This window comes from Oncorhynchus nerka, linkage group LG24 (assembly GCF_034236695.1).
Source record: "Oncorhynchus nerka isolate Pitt River linkage group LG24, Oner_Uvic_2.0, whole genome shotgun sequence".
In the NCBI taxonomy this organism is placed as follows: domain Eukaryota; kingdom Metazoa; phylum Chordata; class Actinopteri; order Salmoniformes; family Salmonidae; genus Oncorhynchus; species Oncorhynchus nerka.
Window position 1 is genome coordinate 90,714,837 of NC_088419.1, and position 21,565 is coordinate 90,736,401.

The following is a 21,565-nucleotide window of genomic DNA, read 5'->3' on the forward strand; positions in this document are numbered from 1 at the left end:
CCATGTTAACTGGATTTCCTCATCGTCAGTCCTTACCACCGCTACTATACAGTAAAAAGTACTAACAATATTCTTAGCTTCTCCACTGGCTTAATAAATCCCAGCATCTAATGTGGTAAGGAGTGAACACTGAAAACCCGCCAAGAAAAATGCTGTAGTCTCTCACATTTCACTTGCTACATCTGTAACATAGAACCTGATAATTTGGCAGTACTGTGAATACATACTGACATCATTGACTCACATTAATAGTAGTACTGTGTACTAACAGTAATGTGTGTCTAAACCAAACAGTGCATGAAACTAAAAGCTGTCAAGAAGCCTAAGTAAAAATCACCAGTAGTGGTGGTGGAATTCCTATAGAAAACACTTAGTAAGATGACCGTCACAGTTCAATCATGATTAAAAAGAGCGTCTGGATACCCTGTCTGCAGTGGATACGTCATTCCCAGGGATCCACTCTTGAGTTCAATGGAAATGCATCAATACAAAACCTTGTTGCAACATTAATTCCATGCTTTTCAGTTACCGTGACAATTAAAAAATTGTAAAATAAAAAAAAATATCTGCCTGAAAAGCATAGCCATGCATTTACACTAGACACTAATTTAGCTAAATATTTTTGGGGGAGAATTAACACTTTATAGTCAAACACACAAAAAAAAAAATAGTTCTGCCATTTTAGACCCAAACTTGATCCATCTAAAGAGAACCCGAAAAAACAAAATTACAATTATCCTATCAAAATAATAATATTCAAATAATGCAAAGCACTGCATTCAAATACATACAAAAATTATGTTTCCCAGGCCAGTATTAAAACTATAAAAAGTCAAAGCAACATTGCATCTTTTTTTGTGTGTTAAATTTGTAATAGTCACGATTATTGATCAAGTGGAAATAAATCTCAATAATCCAAATGGCTCCTTCCCTCCAATTTCAATGCCATGTTAAGAGATAACACTGCTTGGGTAGTATAACTACTTCAACCACTGAGATGCTATAGCACAGCCAGCCACGAAGAATGGAAAATCAACAAGGTTTATAAGTGTTCACATCCTGAGGTCTTATATATATAAATATATATATATATAAAAAGGGGTGCGTCACTCAAAATGACTAAATTACATATTAGTTTCCTTGCCCTGTAAGCAGTCTATGGACAAGGAACGGTATGTAATTTTGTAATTTGGGTTACTATCCCTTTAAACTGGTCTACAACAAGTAGTTGTTTGGGATGAGAGTCGAGACAACAGATCCCCCTCCACGCATCCAAGCATATTGCCATTAGAATATTTTTTTCAATTCTGTGTTGAAAGTCCAAACTGCACCTCCCCATCTTCATGAAAAGGCAGATTCTCACCAATTGCATCTCATATTGCTGACTTGAAGTAGCACGACTACCTTTCATTCTAGGCACGGCCATACATTCAGTAGGTGCATAAGGTAGAAAGGTTACACCTGGTTTAGTTTTAAAACAGAAACCCTACCATTAAATCTTAAGTCACATTTAAAATATGCACACTGTAGTTCTTACAGTCTACTTGTCTTGAGAAACATAATTTTCAAAAAAAAGATACAAAATTCATGATTTATCATGTCAACAGCATCAGAATAAGACAACAGGTTGGAAACGTTCAGTCACTGTTTATACCAGTACACATCTGATTGAACGTCAACTAATCATCAAGCCCTCAATGAGTTGAATCAGGTGAGTTTGTCTGGGAGCAAAACTTTTTGCTGTTGGGGGGGGGGGTACTCGAAAGACGAGTTGGGAAACGCGTTTTTTTAAAGAGTGGCGTTTTAAATACAAGCTTTGCATGATTGCATGCCATGTTCTATCGTAACTCATCTTTGGCCTCATTACTACGCCATCTGATGTAATTCTCTCCAAACCATAAAAGTACTATTGCGAGAAAGAGCAAAGTCTTAAATCTATATTTCATTACGTTAAAAAAAATATACATTTCGTTGAAAATTTGAAACATTTCCAATTATAAAATTGTAGGCATTAATGCATTTTTAAAATATACCAATCCATTTAGTAGAATACGTAATCCTAGCATTTCCATCCTGTTGCTGTGATTTGCCAGACTAAAGCCAGTACATGAGCTAAGCGACAGCTGTCAGTTACAATCTACTACACATTTAAGGAACCAAAGATCACATCCACTCTGCCACTATGCTCGAGCCTGTAATGGAACCCACACTGAATAGTGCTCAGTTTGATAATAAAATGCCATTTAGCAGACTGTTATCCAAAGCGACAGTCATGAATGCATACATTTTTTTTTTTTTTTTTTTTTTTTTTACTTATGGGTGGTCCCAGGAAGCTTTGCAAGTGCCATGTTCTACCAACTGAGCTACAAAGGATCATGTTGTGAAATGAAACATTGAAAAGGAGCGATATTCAATGTGCAACAGATTCCAGGCTGACCATTCTCCTTCAAACTCCTTTTCGCTCTCCTGCCTCGATGGTGACAAGTTCATCGAATTAGCAATCGATTCAAATGCCACCACGGACAACTATGCCCCCCTAAAACTTTCTACAATGCTTTTAAACTTTTTTAGACAGACAATTGTTTAGGTTTAGGTCCAGCTTTTTCTCAACAGACGTGTTTCGGGTTAAAACACATCCCATGCACACAGTGAAGTCCTTTCTGACTTGACAGGACAACAGCAAGCCTAAAGCCAGTGTCCTCCGGTCCCGGGGACTACTCTCATTGATTCATGTAGATTAAGTGGAATGTGGGATCATGTGGTGAACGAACAATCATTATTCTTTCAAATCCAGAAGACTTCCAGCTGTCTGACTGTCTTACTCAACATAATTGGGGGGGGGGTGAACTAACTTAGTGAATTCAGTCCTAAACTCGAGGCAAAAATTGTTTTATTTCGTCATGATTACTTGGATGTTAAAAACGGGGTCTTGAAAATATGGGCAGGCTCTTAAATTGTCTTATAAGATTAAAAAAATATTAAGAACACAAGACAGAATTATACAAAAAGATTTGAGTGGCTCTAGAAAAAGAAGCAGATTTTGTAGGAGAACAAACTATGGGAACTTCTTCACATGATTGAACATTCCCTGGAAGAGGCCTTTTCTCCCTGGAAGGAAACAAGGGTAAGATATAAGACAAAACAATACACCACTAAATTAACACTAGCAGTTACATTAAATCTTAATCTAGTATAGGCACATGTAGCACGTTTTTATGTAGAAGGACTGAGAAGCTCAGTTCTGGCGACTTTAAGCGGACATCCTACTCCAAAATGAGTACAAATAAAATTACGCTGACATCATCTAAAATATCATTTCCACCTTCAGAAATGAGCCCAATAACATATCGGTAAAAAGTATTGTCGCCTGTAGCTTAACTGATGCAGCATAGTGGCTATAAATACATAGATACCCCATGCTTCAACCTATCAACACTTACCCTATTGGACTAATCCTTAACCAGATTCTGAATTTGATCTTTTAACTCGTTGGCATCAGATTTATACATTTTATGTCCCCCAAAAACCCTGCATAAACAGTGAATATAATGTAGGCCTACCTGTTAGGGTAACTTACCACACGGGGTAAAACACCGGGCAAACACTGGGCACGAGTAAGAATAATATAACTATCTTTATAGTCAAACACCAGATGGCAATAGCTTAAACTTCCGCTGACTGGGATAAGTTCAACCTGACTGGGATAAGTTCAACCTGACTGGGATAAGTTCAACCTGACTGGGATAAGTTCAACCTGACTGGGATAAGTTCAACCTGACTGGGATAAGTTCATTATGGGATTCAATTCAAGGGAAATAATTTACTCTCAGTTCCTCCTCCTCGAAGTCGTCGTCATCATCATCTCCGTTCTCCACCTCCATCAACGTCTTGGTGACGGTTCTCTTAGCCACTTCCTGGACAGGAAGACAACAGCTCAACAACAACAAAAATCTCTGCATAGGTCTTGTACTTATTCTGCAATTTTCGCCCTCACCAAATATTTTGCACATGGCGATATTTGTAAAAGGCTATTCAAATTGATATTACAATTCAGGACATGTAGCTAATGTCTGAGAAAAGACAAACAAATATTGAACTTACAGTGCCTTCAGAAAGTATTCATACCCCTTGATTTTGTGTTACAGCCTGAATTCAAACACGATTTTCTCTCTCGCACCCAATACCCCATAATTACATAGTGAAAACATGTTTAGAAATGTTATTTATAAAAATCTAATTTTAAAAAGAAATCACAACTGAGTTAATACATGTTAGAATCACGTTTGGCAGCGTAGTGTCTTTCTGGGTAATTCTTCAAGCTGGTTGTTGATCATTGCTAGACTGCCATTTTCAAGTCTTGTCATCGATTTTCAAGACGATTTAAGTTCAAACTGTAACTAGGCCACTCGGGAACATTCAACATGGTCTTGGTATGCAACTCCAGTGTATATTTGTCCTTGTGTTTAAGGTTTTTCTCCTGATGAAAGGTGAATTTATGGATATGCTTGTCCTTTGCCAATGACAAGCATACCCATAACATGATGCAGCCACCACCATGCTTGAAAATATGAAGTGGTACTCAGTGATGTGTTGGATTTGCCCCAAACGCTTTTTATTCCAGACAAAGTTAATTTCTTTGCCACATTTGTTGCAGATTTACTTAAGTTCCTTCTTGCAAACAGGATGCATGTTTTGGAATATTTTTATTCTTAAAGGCTTCCTTCTTTTCACTGTCATTTAGGTTAGTATTGTGGAGTAACTACAAGGTTTCCTTCCTCCCCAGCAACTGAGTTAGGAAGGACGCCTGTTTTTTTTAGTGACTGGGTGTAATGAAGGGAGGCATTGGTGAATTCTTTATGAAGGCACTGTAGGGGTGCGTTTCTCCCTCCCCCCCATGCTCACCTCTCCGTCAGAGTTCACAAGGGTGGTGGTGATGTCATCCCCGGTGCCCCAGGAGGCCTGGCTCTTCCACAGCAGGTCAGAGGGAGGGCTGTGAGACACACCTGCGTCTGAGCTCCACACCTAAAACAGGACATCACACAGAAAGATGAAATCAGGACTATGTTCAACAACAGGGGAAATGGCTAATCAAATTGTTACAAAAGTGGATTTACAAACTCTTACCACTTGGGTGAATCTAGTTGATAAATAAATAAAGACCAGTCACAGACTGACTGAGGAGGAGTGCTGCTTACCGTGACAGTCTTGCCAGCCTTGAGGACAAACTTCGGGGAGAACTTGTAGGTGATCTCCTCTCCTTCTCCAATCTGCCTCTGCAGCCTCCAGCTACCTAGAGACTGGTCCTATAGACAGTGTGTTTTAAACACCAATTCTTTCACCGATCCTAATAAACACGCAATTCATTATTGATTACTTGACAACGGTGAAGGATCAGAGAAGTTGTCATATTGAATTGTAATATGCAATTGCAGTGTTGTAGCATTCGAGTCTGACTCGAGTCACAATTTTCATGACTTTAGACTCAAACACGACCATTGGTGACTCGGACTTTCCTTCCTGGCACTTGTATTTGCACTTGGACTGAACAGGCTGCTATGATAAGCAGAATATTAGCAGCACTGGGTGGGCAGAGCAGCGAGGGTTCTGTTCTCCAGCAGGGGAAAGGACACAGCACCGGCACACGCAGCCTACATCAGCTGGTGAGCTGCGTGGGAGCAAGCAATCAGTGTGGGAAGACATGATCCCAGACGGAGCCTAGGCTACACGCCGTACAAGCGACTCGCTTGCTTCCCCGTAACCACCAGTCTACCATTTAGCTTCGCCTGGTTAATTAAGAAACACTAACTCCTTTACGAAGTTTAAAACAATAGTATTGACTTTAAAAGTAGGTCGTCTTTGAATTTGTCATCTCGCTCTACCTTCTCACTTTCCCTAGTCTCCCTTAAGTTTTCGCTCTAGAATAAAACATTCACAGAAATATCAGTGATCGGCTACAACAAGTATCTTAGAGCCAGTAATTATTTTTGCAAATTATTAATCTGGTCAATCTGACAGGAGCGATAGCCAACTCCATCTAGAGACCATTCATCCATTCAAAAACAGCATTACTAATTTGACATAACTGTTGAACATAAAAGTAAAATATTTGTGTAAACCTGTTAATGAAGGACTTCTGTTTCATAGGCTATTGCATATTGAAGGCAATTATGACCTAAAGAACAACCAAATTATTTGTTTTGCTTTCAAACGTTGACATTTTTACTCAACCAAAATTAATGTGGTATTTTTTTGTTAAAATCAGACCCAGCCATAATGACTAGTGACTCAACTATTGATGACTCGGAACTTAGCTATAGGGAATCGTGACTCGACTACCAACACTAATTGTAATTCTGAATAGTCATTTTATGAGTAGCTAACGGTACCTTGTCTGAGTCGTTCTTGAGGGTGACACACTTCCCCTCCAGGTCAGTCTCCTCAATGGTGATGCTGCCGATGGCCTCTGCCTCCTGGTTGATGTGAACCTGAGGCACGACCACTGACTCTTCCTGCAACTCCACGCGCTTCCTCTTGGCCCAGGAGGAGCGGGAAGAGCCTGTGCCCATGGCGCGGGACACTGTCACACGGCCGGACGGGCTGGGGGACAGCTTCAGTCTGTGTGTGTGGGGGCGGAGAAAGAAACGTGAGTCATCCATTACTTGCATCCCAATTACCCAATACTTTAATCAAAGAAAACAAATACCTACTGTATTGTGGAGGAAGACATTGTTTTACTAGTCAACCTTTAGTCTTCTGCTCTTCACTCCAGTAGTCTGTCTGGTGCTACCTGATTGGCTCAGGGTCTCAACCAACCTGTCATAGACATCTATCCTGCAGCACCTGGATAAGCCTCCCTAAACCCTTCACCTGGTGCCCGCTGAACTACTCACAGGTAAAAGTTAAGAGGCGTGACATTTGGGGGAGAAACAAGTGTCAGCTTGAGAGGCCCGTTTCAAATTAGCTAGTTGTTTACCCTTCTGTACTAGCCTGGGGGATATTCTCTAACCTGGGGGGGGGTCAGTGACAAACCAGAACGGAGAATTATTTGACCATGCTGGTCATTTATGAACATTTGAACATCTTGGCCATGTTCTGTTATAATCTCCACCCAGCACAGCCAGAAGAGGACTGGCCACCCCACATAGCCTGGTTCCTCTCTAGGTTTCTTCCTAGGTTCCAGCCTTTCTAGGGAGTTCTTCCTAGCCACCGTGCTTCTACACCTGCATTGCTTGCTTTTTGGGGTTTTCTGTACAGCACTTTGAAATATCAGCTGATGTAAGAAGGGCTATATAAATACATTTGAACGATTTTAATTATTGCCATATTTATTAGTCTACCTGTTTAGTGTAACAGGATGAATGCAGTTGGACTTGTTCCAGCAGCTTGCCCAACAACAGCATTACAGACGGACAGAGAGAGACACTGCGGCATCCCTATAACAAGTGAGGAATGTACCGGCTGGAATTCACAGAGTGATGTGGAACTTCTCAGGCAGGGGTTGAAGAAATGCACTGCTCATCTGTCTGGTGACCAAATCTAACAACTAGTTTGCAAGATGCAATGATGGCTAAGTGTTTTTCTTTTAAATCAGCTTTCCCCTGTTCTCTATTGGATGAGTGAAGTCAGTCAGTCAGTCCGTCCGTCCATCCCATCCTCACCTGTCTTCCTCTCCCTCCAGCAGTTTCCTGTACGCGTTAATCTCCATGTCCAGGGCCAGTTTGACGTCCAGCAGCTCCTGGTACTCGTTCAGCTGCTGCTGCATACGCTCCCTCATCTCAGCCATCTCCCTCTCCTTCAGGTCCATCTGCATGCGGTGCTTGTCCCGCTCTCCAGCCACCAGGTTCTCAAGCTCACGCACACGCTCCTCATTGGCAGAGGCCTACACACGGAGGGACGAGATGACAAAATCGTTAGTAAAAAGTACAAAATACAGACAGTTCAAAGAAGTAAACAAAATATAATAATAAATAATATATAATATAAATAATAAATAAACAAAGTAATTTCAGTAGATGGCTATCTGGAAGTAAATAAACAGATTGTGTTTAAACGTTCAGACGACCAGATAGATGAACAACAGTACTTAACATGCCGTTCAGGTTAATCGGTATGTGTACCTGTTTCTGCAGGGCAGAGAGCTGGTAGGCCAGGCTCTCGATCCTCATATGAGCCTCCTGCAGTTCCTCCCGAGCTGTGCTCACCGCCTTGTCATTCATCTCAGACGACACCTTTGCATTATCCAGCTAGACAGACGGGGTGGGGGCAGAGAACAAAACATGTCATTTACACTCCCGCAGGCCGGAACTACAGACAAAAGGACCAAACAGCAGTATCAAATTAACTTGTCACAGATACATGATAAATATAGTATGAAATTGACTACTTGTTTCACAACAACCCCCAACCCCCCCTAACTTTCATAGCCAATTCTAAATCATTATGGTCGTATTTCCCAATGTGTCCCTTAGACGCCCCACAGGACTGTATTTGAAAAGTATTCAGACCCCTACCTTTGTTTCCACATTTTGTTACATTACAGCCTTATTCTAAAATTGATTATATGACTGGCCTCCCAGCCAAACTGAGCAATCTGGGGAGAAGGGCCTTGGTCAGGGAGGTGACCAATACCAGAGGGTCACTCTGGCAGAGCTCTAGAGTCCCTCTGTGGAGAGGAGAGAACCTTCCAGAAGGACAACCATCTCCGCAGCACTCCACCACAGCCATTTATGGTAGAGCGGCCTGACGGAAGCCACTCCTCAGTAAAAAGGCACACGACAGCCTGCTTGGAGTTCGCCAAAAGGCACCTAAAGGACTTTCAGACCATGAGAAACAAGATTCTCTGGTCTGATGAACCCAAGATTGAACACTTTGACCTGACTGTCAAGCGTAACGTCTGGAGGAAACCTGGCACCATCCCTACGGTGAAGCATGGTGGTGGCAGCATCATGCTGTGGGGATGTTTTTCAGCGGCAGGGACTGGGAGACTAGTCAGGATCGAGGCAAAGATGAACGGAGCAAAGTACAGAGAGATCCTTGATGAAAACCTGCTCCAGATCGCTCAGGACCTCAGACTGGGGCAAAGGTTCACCTTCCAACGACCCTAAGCACACAGCCAAGACAAGGCAGGAGTGGCTTCGGGACAAGGCTCCGAATGTCCTTGTGCGGTCCAGCCAGAGCCCGGACTTGAACCCGATCGAACATCTCTGGATAGACCTGAAAATAGCTGTGCAGCGACGCTCCCCATCCAACCTGACAGAGCTTAAGAGGATCTGCAGAGAAGAATGGGAGAATCTCCCCAAATACAGGTGTGCCAAGCTTGTAGCGTCATACCCAAGAAGACCCAAGACTGTAATCGCTGCCAAAGGTGCTTTAAAGTACTGAGTAAATGGTCTGAATACTTACGTAAATGTGATAAAATTATAAATGTATAGATTTTTTTTGTTTGTTGCTTTGACACTATAGGGTATTTTTGTGTAGATTGATGGGGGGGGGGGCATCTCATCCATTTTGGAATAAGGCTGTAACGTAACAAAATGTGTTAAAAGTCAAGGGCTCTGAATACTGTCCAAACGCTCTACATTTCTATTGTAGCAAAAGCACACAACGATTCAACTAAAATCAATGATTAGTAGGCTACCAAGTTCCACCAGGCTACCAAGTTCCACCAGGCTACCAAGTTCCACCAGGCTACCAAGTTGTAGGAAAGGATGGCCTAGGGGTATAAGGCTAGTTTCTTAAAGGTCAAAGAAAGGTCATAATGGCCATAAACCCCTAGCCTTACAGATATAAAAAAGGTTTAGGGTGGGAAGCACGGGGTCAGACATCATTACATACCTTGGCCTGGAAGGTGTTGCCCAGCTCCTCCTTGTAGATGGAGACTTGTTCCTCATGCTGCCTGCGCAGGTCCTGCAGAGCCTGAGCCAGTTGGAACGTGTAGTCCTGGGTCACCCCACTGTCCACCTCCACGGTACGCTTCTCGCGACGTCGACGAGTCTCACGTACCTCCTAAAACACACGAGGGTCACCAAGCCAGTCGGACAGGCGTTCCCATGACAACACGGCTAGTATGCTTGCACATGCCCAGGTGTAAAGATGTACAGCTTTCATATCAATTGGTTTGTGAAGAAAAGGAGGCATGTGAATCAGTTGTAGCTTTTGTTCTCATTTCACTGTGTGTGTGTGTGTGTTTGAATCCACAGCAGCTGTAGGACTTTATACACTGAGTATACAAAACATTAAACACCCGCTCTTATGACAGACGGACCCGATGAAAGGTAGGAGACAGGTTAAAGAGGGATTTTTAAGCCTTGTGACATGGATTGTGTATGAGTGCCATTCAGAGGGAGAACGGGCAAGACAAAAGATTGAAGTGCCTTTCAACAGGTTATGGTAGTAGGTGCCAGGCGCACCGGTTTGTGTCAAGAACTGCAACATTGCTGGGGGGTTTTTCCCACTCAAGTTTCCCATGTGTATCAAGAATGGTCCACCACCCAGAGGACATCCAGCCAACTTCACACAATTGTGGGAAGCATTGGAGTCAACATGGGCCAGCATCCCTGTGGAACGCTTCTCGACACCTTGTAGAGTCCATGTCCTGATGAATCGAGGCTGTTCTGAGGGGTGAAAAAGGGAAGGAGCTCCTAATGTTTGGTATACTCAGTGTACAGGACTAAGTTGGCCCGAAGTTACCGTTTCTAAAATGTGACATTTATTTACCTGCTGGGGCTTTAAATCAATAAATAGTTTTAGTAGGTTTTTAGTGCAGTACGTGGTACTTATTTGTCATTCATTTTTTATTTAACTAGGCGAGTCAGTTGAGAACAAATTCTTATTTACACTGACGGCCTACACCAGCCAAACACAGACGACGCTGGGCCAATTGTACGCCGCCCTATGGGACTCCCAATCACGTCCAGATGCGATACAGCCTGGAATCAAACCAGGGTCTGTAGTGAGGCCTTTAGCACTGAGATGCAGTGCCTTAGACCGCTGCGGCCACTCAGGAGCCATTTACCTGAGGGCCCCCCCAATGAATAGTGTTGCCCCACCCTGGGCAAACAGTGATGGATGTTATCTCTATGTGTCCACAGACCTCGTCGAACATGCTCTTCCTGAACTGCAGCTCTTCCGTCAGGCTCTGGCAGCGGTTCTCCAGATCCACTCTCATCAGAGTCTCGGTCTCCAGCTGCTTCTTAGCTACAGAATGGGCATCTTCAGCCTGGAAACACAAGACATGGTGTGTAAGAACTAAGGTCTGACCTGTGTGTATCCTAACCTTGCGGCAACATGAGTGTGTGTGTGTGTATCCTAACCTCGCGGCATCACGATAGCGTGTGTATCCTAACCTCGCGGCAACACGATAGCGTGTGTATCCTAACCTCGCGGCAACACGATAGCGTGTGTATCCTAACCTTGCGGCAACACGATAGCGTGTGTGTGTGTATCCTAACCTCGCGGCAACACGATAGCGTGTGTGTGTATCCTAACCTCGCGGCAACACGATAGCGTGTGTGTGTATCCTAACCTCGCGGCAACACGATAGCGTGTGTGTGTATCCTAACCTCGCGGCAACACGATAGCGTGTGTGTGTATCCTAACCTCGCGGCAACACGATAGCGTGTGTGTGTATCCTAACCTCGCGGCAACACGATAGCGTGTGTGTGTATCCTAACCTCGCGGCAACACGATAGCGTGTGTGTGTATCCTAACCTCGCGGCAACACGATAGCGTGTGTGTGTATCCTAACCTCGCGGCAACACGATAGCGTGTGTGTGTATCCTAACCTCGCGGCAACACGATAGCGTGTATCCTAACCTCGCGGCAACATGATAGCGTGTGTGTATCCTAACCTCGCGGCAACACGATAGCGTGTGTGTATCCTAACCTCGCGGCAACACGATAGCGTGTGTATCCTAACCTCGCGGCAACACGATAGCGTGTGTGTATCCTAACCTCGCGGCAACACGATCGCGAGTGTATATATACCCTAACCTTGCGGCAACACGATCGCGTGTGTATATATACCCTAACCTTGCGGCAACACGATCGCGTGTGTATATATACCCTAACCTTGCAGCAACACGATCGCGTGTGTATATATACCCTAACCTTGCAGCAACACGATCGCGTGTGTATATATACACTAACCTTGCAGCAACACGATCGCGTGTGTATATATATATCCTAACCTTGCAGCAACACGATAGCGCGCGTGTATATATATATATATATCCCAACCTTGCAGCAACACGATAGCGCGTGTATGTATATATATATCCCAACCTTGCAGCAACACGATAGCGCGTGTATGTATATATATATCCCAACCTTGCAGCAACACGATAGCGCGTGTATATATATATATCCTAACCTTATATATATATATCCCAACCTTGCAGCAACACGATAGTGCACATGTATATATATATCCCAACCTTGCAGCAACACGATAGCGCGCGTGTGTATATATATATCCCAACCTTGCAGCAACACGATAGCGCGTGTATATATACCCTAACCTTGCAGCAACACGATAGTGCGCGTGTATATATATACCCTAACCTTGCAGCAACACGATAGTGCGCGTGTATATATATATCCTAACCTTGCAGCAACACGATAGCGCGTGTGTATATATATATATCCTAACCTTGCAGCAACACGATAGTGCGCGTGTATATATATATCCTAACCTTGCAGCAACACGATAGCGCGTGTGTATATATATATCCCAACCTTGCAGCAACACGATAGTGCACGTGTATATATATATCCCAACCTTGCAGCAACACGATAGTGCACGTGTATGTATATATATATCCTAACCTTGCAGCAACACGATAGCGCGTGTGTATATATATACCCTAACCTTGCAGCAACACGATAGTGCGCGTGTATATATATATCCTAACCTTGCAGCAACACGATAGCGCGTGTATGTATATATCCTAACCTTGCAGCAACACGATAGCGCGTGTATGTATATATATATATATCCTAACCTCGCAGCAACACGATAGCGCGCGTGTGTATATATATATCCCAACCTTGCAGCAACACGATAGCGCGTGTATATATATATATATCTTAACATTGCGGCAACATGATCGTGTGTGTATATCCTAACCTTGCGGCAACATGATAGTGTGTGTGTATATCCTAACCTTGCGGCAACATTATAGTGTGTGTGTGTGTGTATATCCTAACCTTGCGGCAACATTATAGTGTGTGTGTGTGTATATCCTAACCTTGCGGCAACATGATAGTGTGTGTGTGTATATCCTTACCTTGCGGCAACATGATAGTGTGTGTGTGTATATCCTAACCTTGCGGCAACATGATAGTGTGTGTGTGTGTGTATATCCTAACCTTGCGGCAACATGATAGTTGTGTGTATATCCTAACATTGCGGCAACATGATAGTGTGTGTATATATCCTAACATTGCAGCAACATGATAGTGTGTGTGTGTATATCCTAACCTTGCGGCAACATGATAGTGTGTGTGTAAGCTCAGTCTGACTCACCAAAGTGTGTATGCGTGTGTGGACATACTTTACAAATAATATGACTCACATCCCCCACCCCCACTTCTCTTGTTCCAATGTACATATATAGCCCATAACAGTTACGTAACTAACGACAACCATCTCTACCAACTTTCAATTGGGTCACTTCCGTTCAGTTTGCCACTTGTGGTTGCCCAACCTCCAGCCTTAACAGAAGAAAGTGGACTGTATGGCGAGTAGCAGGCAGGTGTGAGTAAAACAGGAAATCCAGATAAGGATACTACCAGGCTAGAAATATTGTGCGTGGGATTCCCTTTTGTCCTTCTAAGTAAACGCACAGACCTTGTTGGTAGAAAACCAGACAGGGCTGTGTGACGTAACAGAAGCCCGTCCTACCAGGCTAGAAATACAGTGCAGGGCCTTGGACTCGTTTTGGTCATTATCAGTAACACTTCAGACTGTTTGTGTGGTCCTCTGTAGATCAGTTGGCTAGAGCATGGCGCTTTCAACACCAGGATAGTGGGTTCGATTCCCGGCACCACCCATACGTAAAACATGTTTTAATTCGTGACTAAGTCGCTTTGGATAAAAGCATCTTATAAATCCCATTTTATTATTATTATTTTATAACCAGTGTCGTGAGAAACTGTAAAAGGTACAGAAACCTTGGCTAACTGGGCCTTCAGGTCGGCAACCTCCGCAGCCAGGTTTCCATTCTCACTGAGGGCCGTGGCCAGGTTTGCTTCACTCTTGTTGAACTGGGCCTCAAGGTCCTTGGCCCGAGCCATGGCAAGAGTCAGGTCGCCATCTTTCTTTTTCAGACTGAGGAGATGGAGAACAAACAGACACTGAGACCATGTGCATTTATTTTCAGAAAATAAAAACAGTTACCCAGAGGAAAGTGTCCATAAGTACTATTTCAAACCAAAGAGATTTAGACTGAAATTTGTTTAACTTTTGCCAATTTCCAACCAACTGTTTGATATATTAAAGCGTGTTTGTCCCTAGTCTGATTTCACAGAAAAAGGCACAAAAAAAGGCCACCGAAATCTCAGCACTTCTTCTGTGCTGTACAGCATCAGCCAACAGAAAAAAAGGATCACGACTGTAAAGCTACACATTAAACGTTGCTTTAAAGGTAAGCATGCCCACAAGACCGATAAAGAGGATAGTCCTTCAGTGGTTAGCAGCGGTAACCAAGACAGCCAGTGCTTTAGAAACTAACTTCCTGTCTACCAAAGTGTTAATTAGCAACCATGTAAACAATGATCAAAACAAGCGTCTGGAACTTTTGAGGAACAGACGTAAATCTCCCCCAAGCATCAAACCAACTGCCTTAACAAGTCATTCAAAAACAGCTTTGGGGGGAAATAGGATTAGTTCAGATTAAGTGAACCAGGTTTACACTAACAGCAAGAGTAATTGGGAGTCAAGACTACGAGGCATCTCCACAAAATGACCCTGCTCATAAGACCATGTAGTTAATTAAGTGAAGAGAATAAGATCACGTGAGGATTTATAATTTACTCTGACTAGGATAATAACATACAACACAGGATTGGATTCCATTCGATTGAAGGGAGTCAATTCAGGAAGTAAACTAAAATTCCAATTCAATAATTGGAAGTAAAGAAAAAAAACAGCCATCTATTTTCAATGACTTCTAACTTGTGACGTAATATATTAAAGTAAATGCTATGTATTTCAAACAGATTTTTTTTAAAAGTTTGAATCAAAATCACTCCCCGAATTGACTAACTTTAATTCAAATGAACCCCAACAGGGTCATAAAACAGTTGCTTTGAAGAGATTAGCAACATTTGGCAGTGAAAACACATTCAGTAGGATTAGAAACTCAGATATTAAATAAACAATTTGGGTTGGGAGCGTAGAATTTGGATCTTAAAAGAACAAACGCCACAGATTGTCATACTGCCCCAAGTTAACACACAAAGCGTTTTTGTAGGGCAGGAATTTGCAGTTTGTCATATAACACAGCTATTTTGTGTAACAGACTGTAAAGGAATGTGTGTAGCATGTCATAAAGGAATGTGTGTAGCATGTCATAAAGGAATGTGTGTAGCATGTCATAAAGGAATGTGTGTAGCATGTCATAAAGGAATGTGTGTAGCATGTCATAAAGGAATGTGTGTAGCATGTCATAAAGGAATGTGTGTAGCAAGTGCGTAAGCAGGGTTCCCCAACTGGCGGCGCTGAGAAAAACTATATTAAAATAACGTTTTTTGTAGGGAGGGGGCGCTGCTTAATGACTTGCTTAATGATCAGCTCAAAGTTATTTTAATGTTGGAAATCTGTTCATGCATAATAGAGAGCTGTACAGTACAAGTCAAAAGCTAACACAAACCATTTAATGAGTAGGTTTCAAAAAAAAAAAAAAAACTATTTTCTACATTGTAGAATAATAGTGTAGACATCAAAACTATGAAATAACACATATGGAATCATGTAGACACACACACAGGGGAAAAAAAGTGTTAAATCAAAAGACATTTTATATTTGAGAAACTTCAAAGTAGCCACCCTTTGCCCCAATGGCAGCTTTGTACACTTGGCATTTTCTCAACCAGCTTGGCCCACGGCTGAATCTAGTTGATGACCCCCTGTCAAAGGATTGCGTGTAGAATGTCATACAACCAACACAAAGATTTCCTACGACGGTCAAACGTAATGGAATGTACATCTTGTCATGTTGGCCTATAACGCAACCATTTCCTCTCCCAGAGTGAGGGGAATGTGCAGCCTTTCCCGTTGAATAACACACTTTTCAGGCAGACTCCAAATCTTGGGTATCAGTGGGTGTTATTACTTACTTCCTGGTCACCTCCTCCACGTCAGAGTTGGCCTTGCCCAGGTCTATCTGAAGCCTGGCCCTCTCCCTGGCCGTCTCATCCAAGACACGCCGTGCATCCGCTAGCTCTGCCTCGTACAGGGTCTTAATCCCAGTCACCTGGTGCAGAGAGGAAGCACACACACACACAAATCACAGTTTGTCACATGCTCCCAATATAACAGGTGTAAACTTTACTGTGAAATGATTGCTTACAAGCCGTTCCCAACCATGCAGAGTTTTATTTTTAAACAGTAACACAAGAGGAATAAAATACACAAGAACGGAGCAAAACACAGGAAGTACCAGATCAATGTGGAGCTATATAAATGGGAGTACCAGATTAACCAGTACCAGATCAATGTACCAGTACCAGATCTATATACAGAGCTATATACAGGAAAGTACCAGATCAATGTGGAGCTACATACAGGAAGTACCAGATCAATGTGGAGCAGATACCAGATCAATGTGGAGCTATATACAGGAGTACCAGCAGATCAACATACAGGAAGTACCAGATCAATGTGGAGCTACCAGATCAATGTGGAGCTATATAAAAGGGAGTACCAGATCAATGTGGAGCTATATAAAGGGAGTACCAGATCAATGTGGAGCTATATACAGGGAGTACCAGTACCAGATCAATGTGGAGCTATATACAGGAAGTACCAGTACCACATCAATGTGCAGACGTACGAGGTATTTGAGGTAGACATGTACATGAAGGCAGAGTAAAGTCATTTGGCATCAGGATAGATAAGAGTAAAGTGAGTAGAAGCAGAAAATGAGTATGTATGAGTGTTTGTGTTGTGTCGGTATGAATGTGTGTGGGTTGTGTGCAGGTGTCAATGAAGTGCGTGTGAGTGCACATTCACTAGATATATATATATATATATCTCTATCTAGTGAATGTGCATAGGGTCAGTGCAGATAGTTGGGGTAGTATTAAATAGGCTATTTAGCAGTCTTATGGCACAGACTGTCAGTCGAGCTGTGCCCGGTCAGAAGCCTGTACTATCCAGCATTCCACAGATTTTTCCCCCCTCATACATAACAGATTGCGGGCGTGGCTTGCTTAACAATTCCCAAACGAAAAGATTGAATAAACCTGTTAATACCACTCAGACCTTTTGTTATAAAAAATTGTTTATATCTTAAACTGGTCATTAAAAACACATTTGTAGAGATGACTTTTTCTTGAACACCACTTTCTTTGCACAGTCACTTTTAACTCATTCCATTATCAAATACAAATCATTGCAACGACTTTCAAGAGGCCATCTGACATGCATCAAACTACTTTTCCCAAAACATCAATATTTGCATACTAAGTTGTTTAAGCAATGCATGTGGCCTCATGCTGTGAAAAATCACAACAGGCTTGTTTAATATATAAAAACAGGCCGGGAGAAAGTAACAGTTACAAAAAAAACTTTGAAAAGGCGCCCCGCCGGGCCACTCCCATCTGGAACTTTGACTTTGCACAGCCCCGGCAGCCCAACAACACTCCCCTCGGCTGGAAACAGGGCGGTGTCTCTTTACAGTTTGGCTCAAGTCCAGACAATGATCCCATTCTGGGGTCTGTTCAGTAGACCGAGCCCAAGTCAAAGCACTTCTTAGTGGCTGAGATTTTCTACATAACCACTATGTAACAGTGGAATGTAGTAGCTAGACGAGCTGGAAGGTGCTTCCTAACCTAGCAATGAACAGGTGTACGAGCTGACAGGTTAGTAAGCACCTTTGACATAACGCTGAACAGGTGTACCTAGCAACTACCATATATCAACAGTAACCACAACCACTCAACTCATAGCTAGCTCAATGAATTTACCCGCTCCCCCATTTGTATGCTTTCTAGGTGGTGAAATAGTTATCAATGTAATCCTCTGCACTGAGTTGAACTGAAGTCATTCAGGAGCCCCGAGACTGAAGTTGTCAAATAAATCAGACAAAGGAACTGTACAGCAAATTGCACCTACTGTACACAATCCTACGTGATAGGAATCCCACAGAAGATGTGGATTTTATGCTGCACTGGGAATAACAATAATAAATGCTGATGGTGGTGAAATAAACATCAGGGTAAACATCAGGGTAAAAACAAAACCACCTGGACTGCTCTTAGTGGCGGATTGTAACAACTAATGTGATGTTCCATTAGCCGTTGCAGGACAGGTACTGTTTGGCACAGCACAGAGAATATGACCAACCTTGGCCATACCATCTTCGTTCTAGATTCGGGCCAAACACGCATCTTCAAAATGGCCATGTTCAGCTGCAGGTGGTTGGTTTGAATGTTTAGTGATTAAAATAAAATGTTTTGCTCCATGAATTAGTCCAACAAAAATGTATACCGCCATCTTGTATATTTCAAATATTCTCTCATTGACAGATAAGTGCACCCACCTACACCTGTCTCGATAAATGAGAGAATATTTTAAATAGACAAGATGAAGGCGTACACATTGTTGGACTACCTCAGAGCAAAAATGTTTTATTTATTTTGGTTGGTCGAAAATTGTCTGTGCTATGCCAAACAGTATCGTACCTATCCTGTAATTGGTAATATAAATGAACATATAGCCGGTTACAATCTGCTAACTAGGACAGAGACAACTTTGGTTAGTTTACCTTATCTACCACGCAATGTACTAATCTTGGACTTCATTTTTTTTTAGAGAGAGAAAGGTCAGATTTGTTCATTTGAGTGTAATCAACACAACCAAGTTCCCCTCCAAAATAACAATAATAATCGCGGGAGTTTCGAACACCCAAAACGTGTATTCCTAGCTGGCTAATCGTGCATGTAAATGTAGGCACGACAGCTAGCTACCATGCAAAAGGGACTAACATCACGAGTCTTATAGTTAACTATATGATTCACCAGGAATGAGCAAGATGACTAGTGAAATATTACAATGAAACAATAGTCTCAACGATTGATACAATGTAACTATGGCGAGACAGTGTAACAGGACAAAATCTTTGGACGAGTACAATGTTACCTACAAGTTAAGTAGCTACAAACTTGCTAGCATGCTAATCAGCTAGTTTCAGCCAAGGCCCGTGAGAAATACAGCCAAGCAACAAATCAAACTGCTCGAAAAAAATATACAAACTGATAGACCACAAGTTGGTTATCGGTGTGTTCCATTAATCAACTCGATTTGTTAACTAGATTGTTGTTTAACCGGTAACTTAGTAGCTAATTAGCTTGCTAGCTAGTTAAATGCTAACGTTAGCTAACTACCGTTAAATTAACGTTATAGGGTTAGCTAGCAACATAAGAGATTTAATGGTTAAAAATGACCTCTCGTGTAGTGACTTCTTCCTTTTCGGAGACCTTGACCATGAGCCGGTCATTTTCAAGCTCTAGTGACCGGACTCGGTCGATGTAAACGGCAAGCCTGTCGTTCAAATGTTGCAGGTCTTGTTTTTCCTGGAGGCGCGATATCCTCGTCGGGGAGAGCGGGGTTCCAGCAGGCGCGGCGCGGCTTGGAGTTGCGGTGGCCATGATTCTTCAAGTTTTACTCCACTCTGTAATGTTTTCAAACTTGTTTTATTTATTTTTTAATTGTTTTATTCTTCCTTATACTCGATCGCCACGCACTTGTTGTTTTGAGGTTCCAAAAGCGGTTTAGTTAAAACCTAAAGGAGTTTGTTTGATGAATGAAATCTGCAGTCTACTACCAAGACATGTAGCTAAATTTCTCCTAGTTTTGAAAGACCTCGCCAAAACAAAATGGCCGAACTTCACGCGGACCGCGCCAAAAGGAGAGTTGGGTTTTGCTCATAGACTTAGATAGACATCGCATCTGTCCGAAAACAGCTATATTGTGTTTAGAGCAATCATTTCACATGACCTGGATTTGAACCTTTTCTTTAAAGCTTTTTCTACAAATTGTCCCACTTTTTTTTATATCAGATTGGTCCATTACCATCCTCAGACAATTGCTTTCATTTTATGCAATTCTCATTTCTGTAAAAGGCTTCAAATAAAGGTTCATATCTAGGTCATGTGACATGATAGTCCAAACCACGGGGCCCTAATTATGGCATCTGTCAGCATGTGCAGCCCCATTTAGGTGGTGGGCCCAAGCTGCAAGACTTGAACATTCCGATGATGTGTTGGCACAGTTAATTCTTGCACATGTTCTCATAAAAACTATAAAAAAGTATATTTCATTCTGTCTGCTCAGGCAAATTAGCCAAACTGCTAAACATGGAACCAATCAGAACTCCCGTACATACCCCTCGTGATGAAGGCAGCCAATGGCCTGCTTCTATTTAGGATGTAAACACAGCCCAAAGACTGAAATAACAGAAATATCTGCTTTTGAGTGCACTTAAAGCTTATTTTCCGAGCAACAGCGTGTGCGTTTGTAGCTATGAACAGCTGACAGAAGGTTAGTTAAGTTTTAGTTATTTTCTTTTTTAATCAGATATGAACTTAATGGACGATGCCAGAAGTTGAGATGGAGCTTGAATCTGATGGAGGTGGAAATAAGGAGGAATGGACTTTTTTCTAAAAGAATGGTAAAAAAAAAGGATAATTGACGTGGGAAAAGAAAACACACATATAAGCCTATAGTATCTGGTAGGGGTTAGTTTGTTAGGCCTCACTCGAGATGATGATAATTGTCCTGTGTCTTGTTTTGACCTACGGCCCAGGGCACCTGTCAAAAGGAGACATTTCTGTGTCGGAAGATTAAAATGCTAAATATAAAAACGCAAGGTAAATAACGATGTTTTCGGTTAACAGCGCAGAAATGTAACGACGCACCTACGAAGGTTTTAACAATGAACTTAACCTTAAGAAGCTTTTGGGAAACAGACTCCAGTTTAGTTGAAGAATCTACTGCGGCGTTTTGTATAGGCAAACCTGTAACAGCCATAAATGGAGACAAACAAATCTTTCGTTATATGGTGTACAATCTGTTCGCTAACTCCAACTAAGCCTATTGACAGGGCTCCCGAGTGGCCGCAGCGGTCTAAGGCACTGCATCTCAGTGGAAGAGGCATCACTGCAATACCTGGTTCGAATCCAGGCTGCATCACATCCGGCCGTGATTGGGAATCCCATAGGGTGGCGACCCAGGTTTGGCCGGGGTAGGCCGTCATTGTAAATAAGAATTTGTTCTTAACTGACTTGCCTAGTTAAAAACATTTTTAAATAATGTGGCTAATCTTATGTCAGTATGAATTAA

General features: G+C 42.3%; 1 protein-coding gene across 1 annotated transcript; it reads right to left on the bottom strand.

Annotated features, from left to right (window-relative positions):
• Positions 1-2,873: 2,873 nt before the first annotated feature.
• lmnb2 (lamin B2) lies at positions 2,874-20,098 on the bottom strand. Its single transcript, XM_029633306.2, has 12 exons — positions 19,669-20,098; positions 16,339-16,475; positions 14,173-14,329; positions 11,093-11,218; positions 9,835-10,005; positions 8,118-8,243; positions 7,659-7,879; positions 6,387-6,615; positions 5,196-5,303; positions 4,903-5,022; positions 3,825-3,914; positions 2,874-3,108 (listed from the first exon to the last, which is right to left on the bottom strand). Exons 1-12 carry the CDS (start codon positions 19,870-19,872, stop codon positions 3,070-3,072), a joined length of 1,728 nt encoding a protein of 575 aa, XP_029489166.1. The 5' UTR covers positions 19,873-20,098; the 3' UTR covers positions 2,874-3,069.
• Between the last annotated feature and the right edge of the window lie 1,467 nt (positions 20,099-21,565).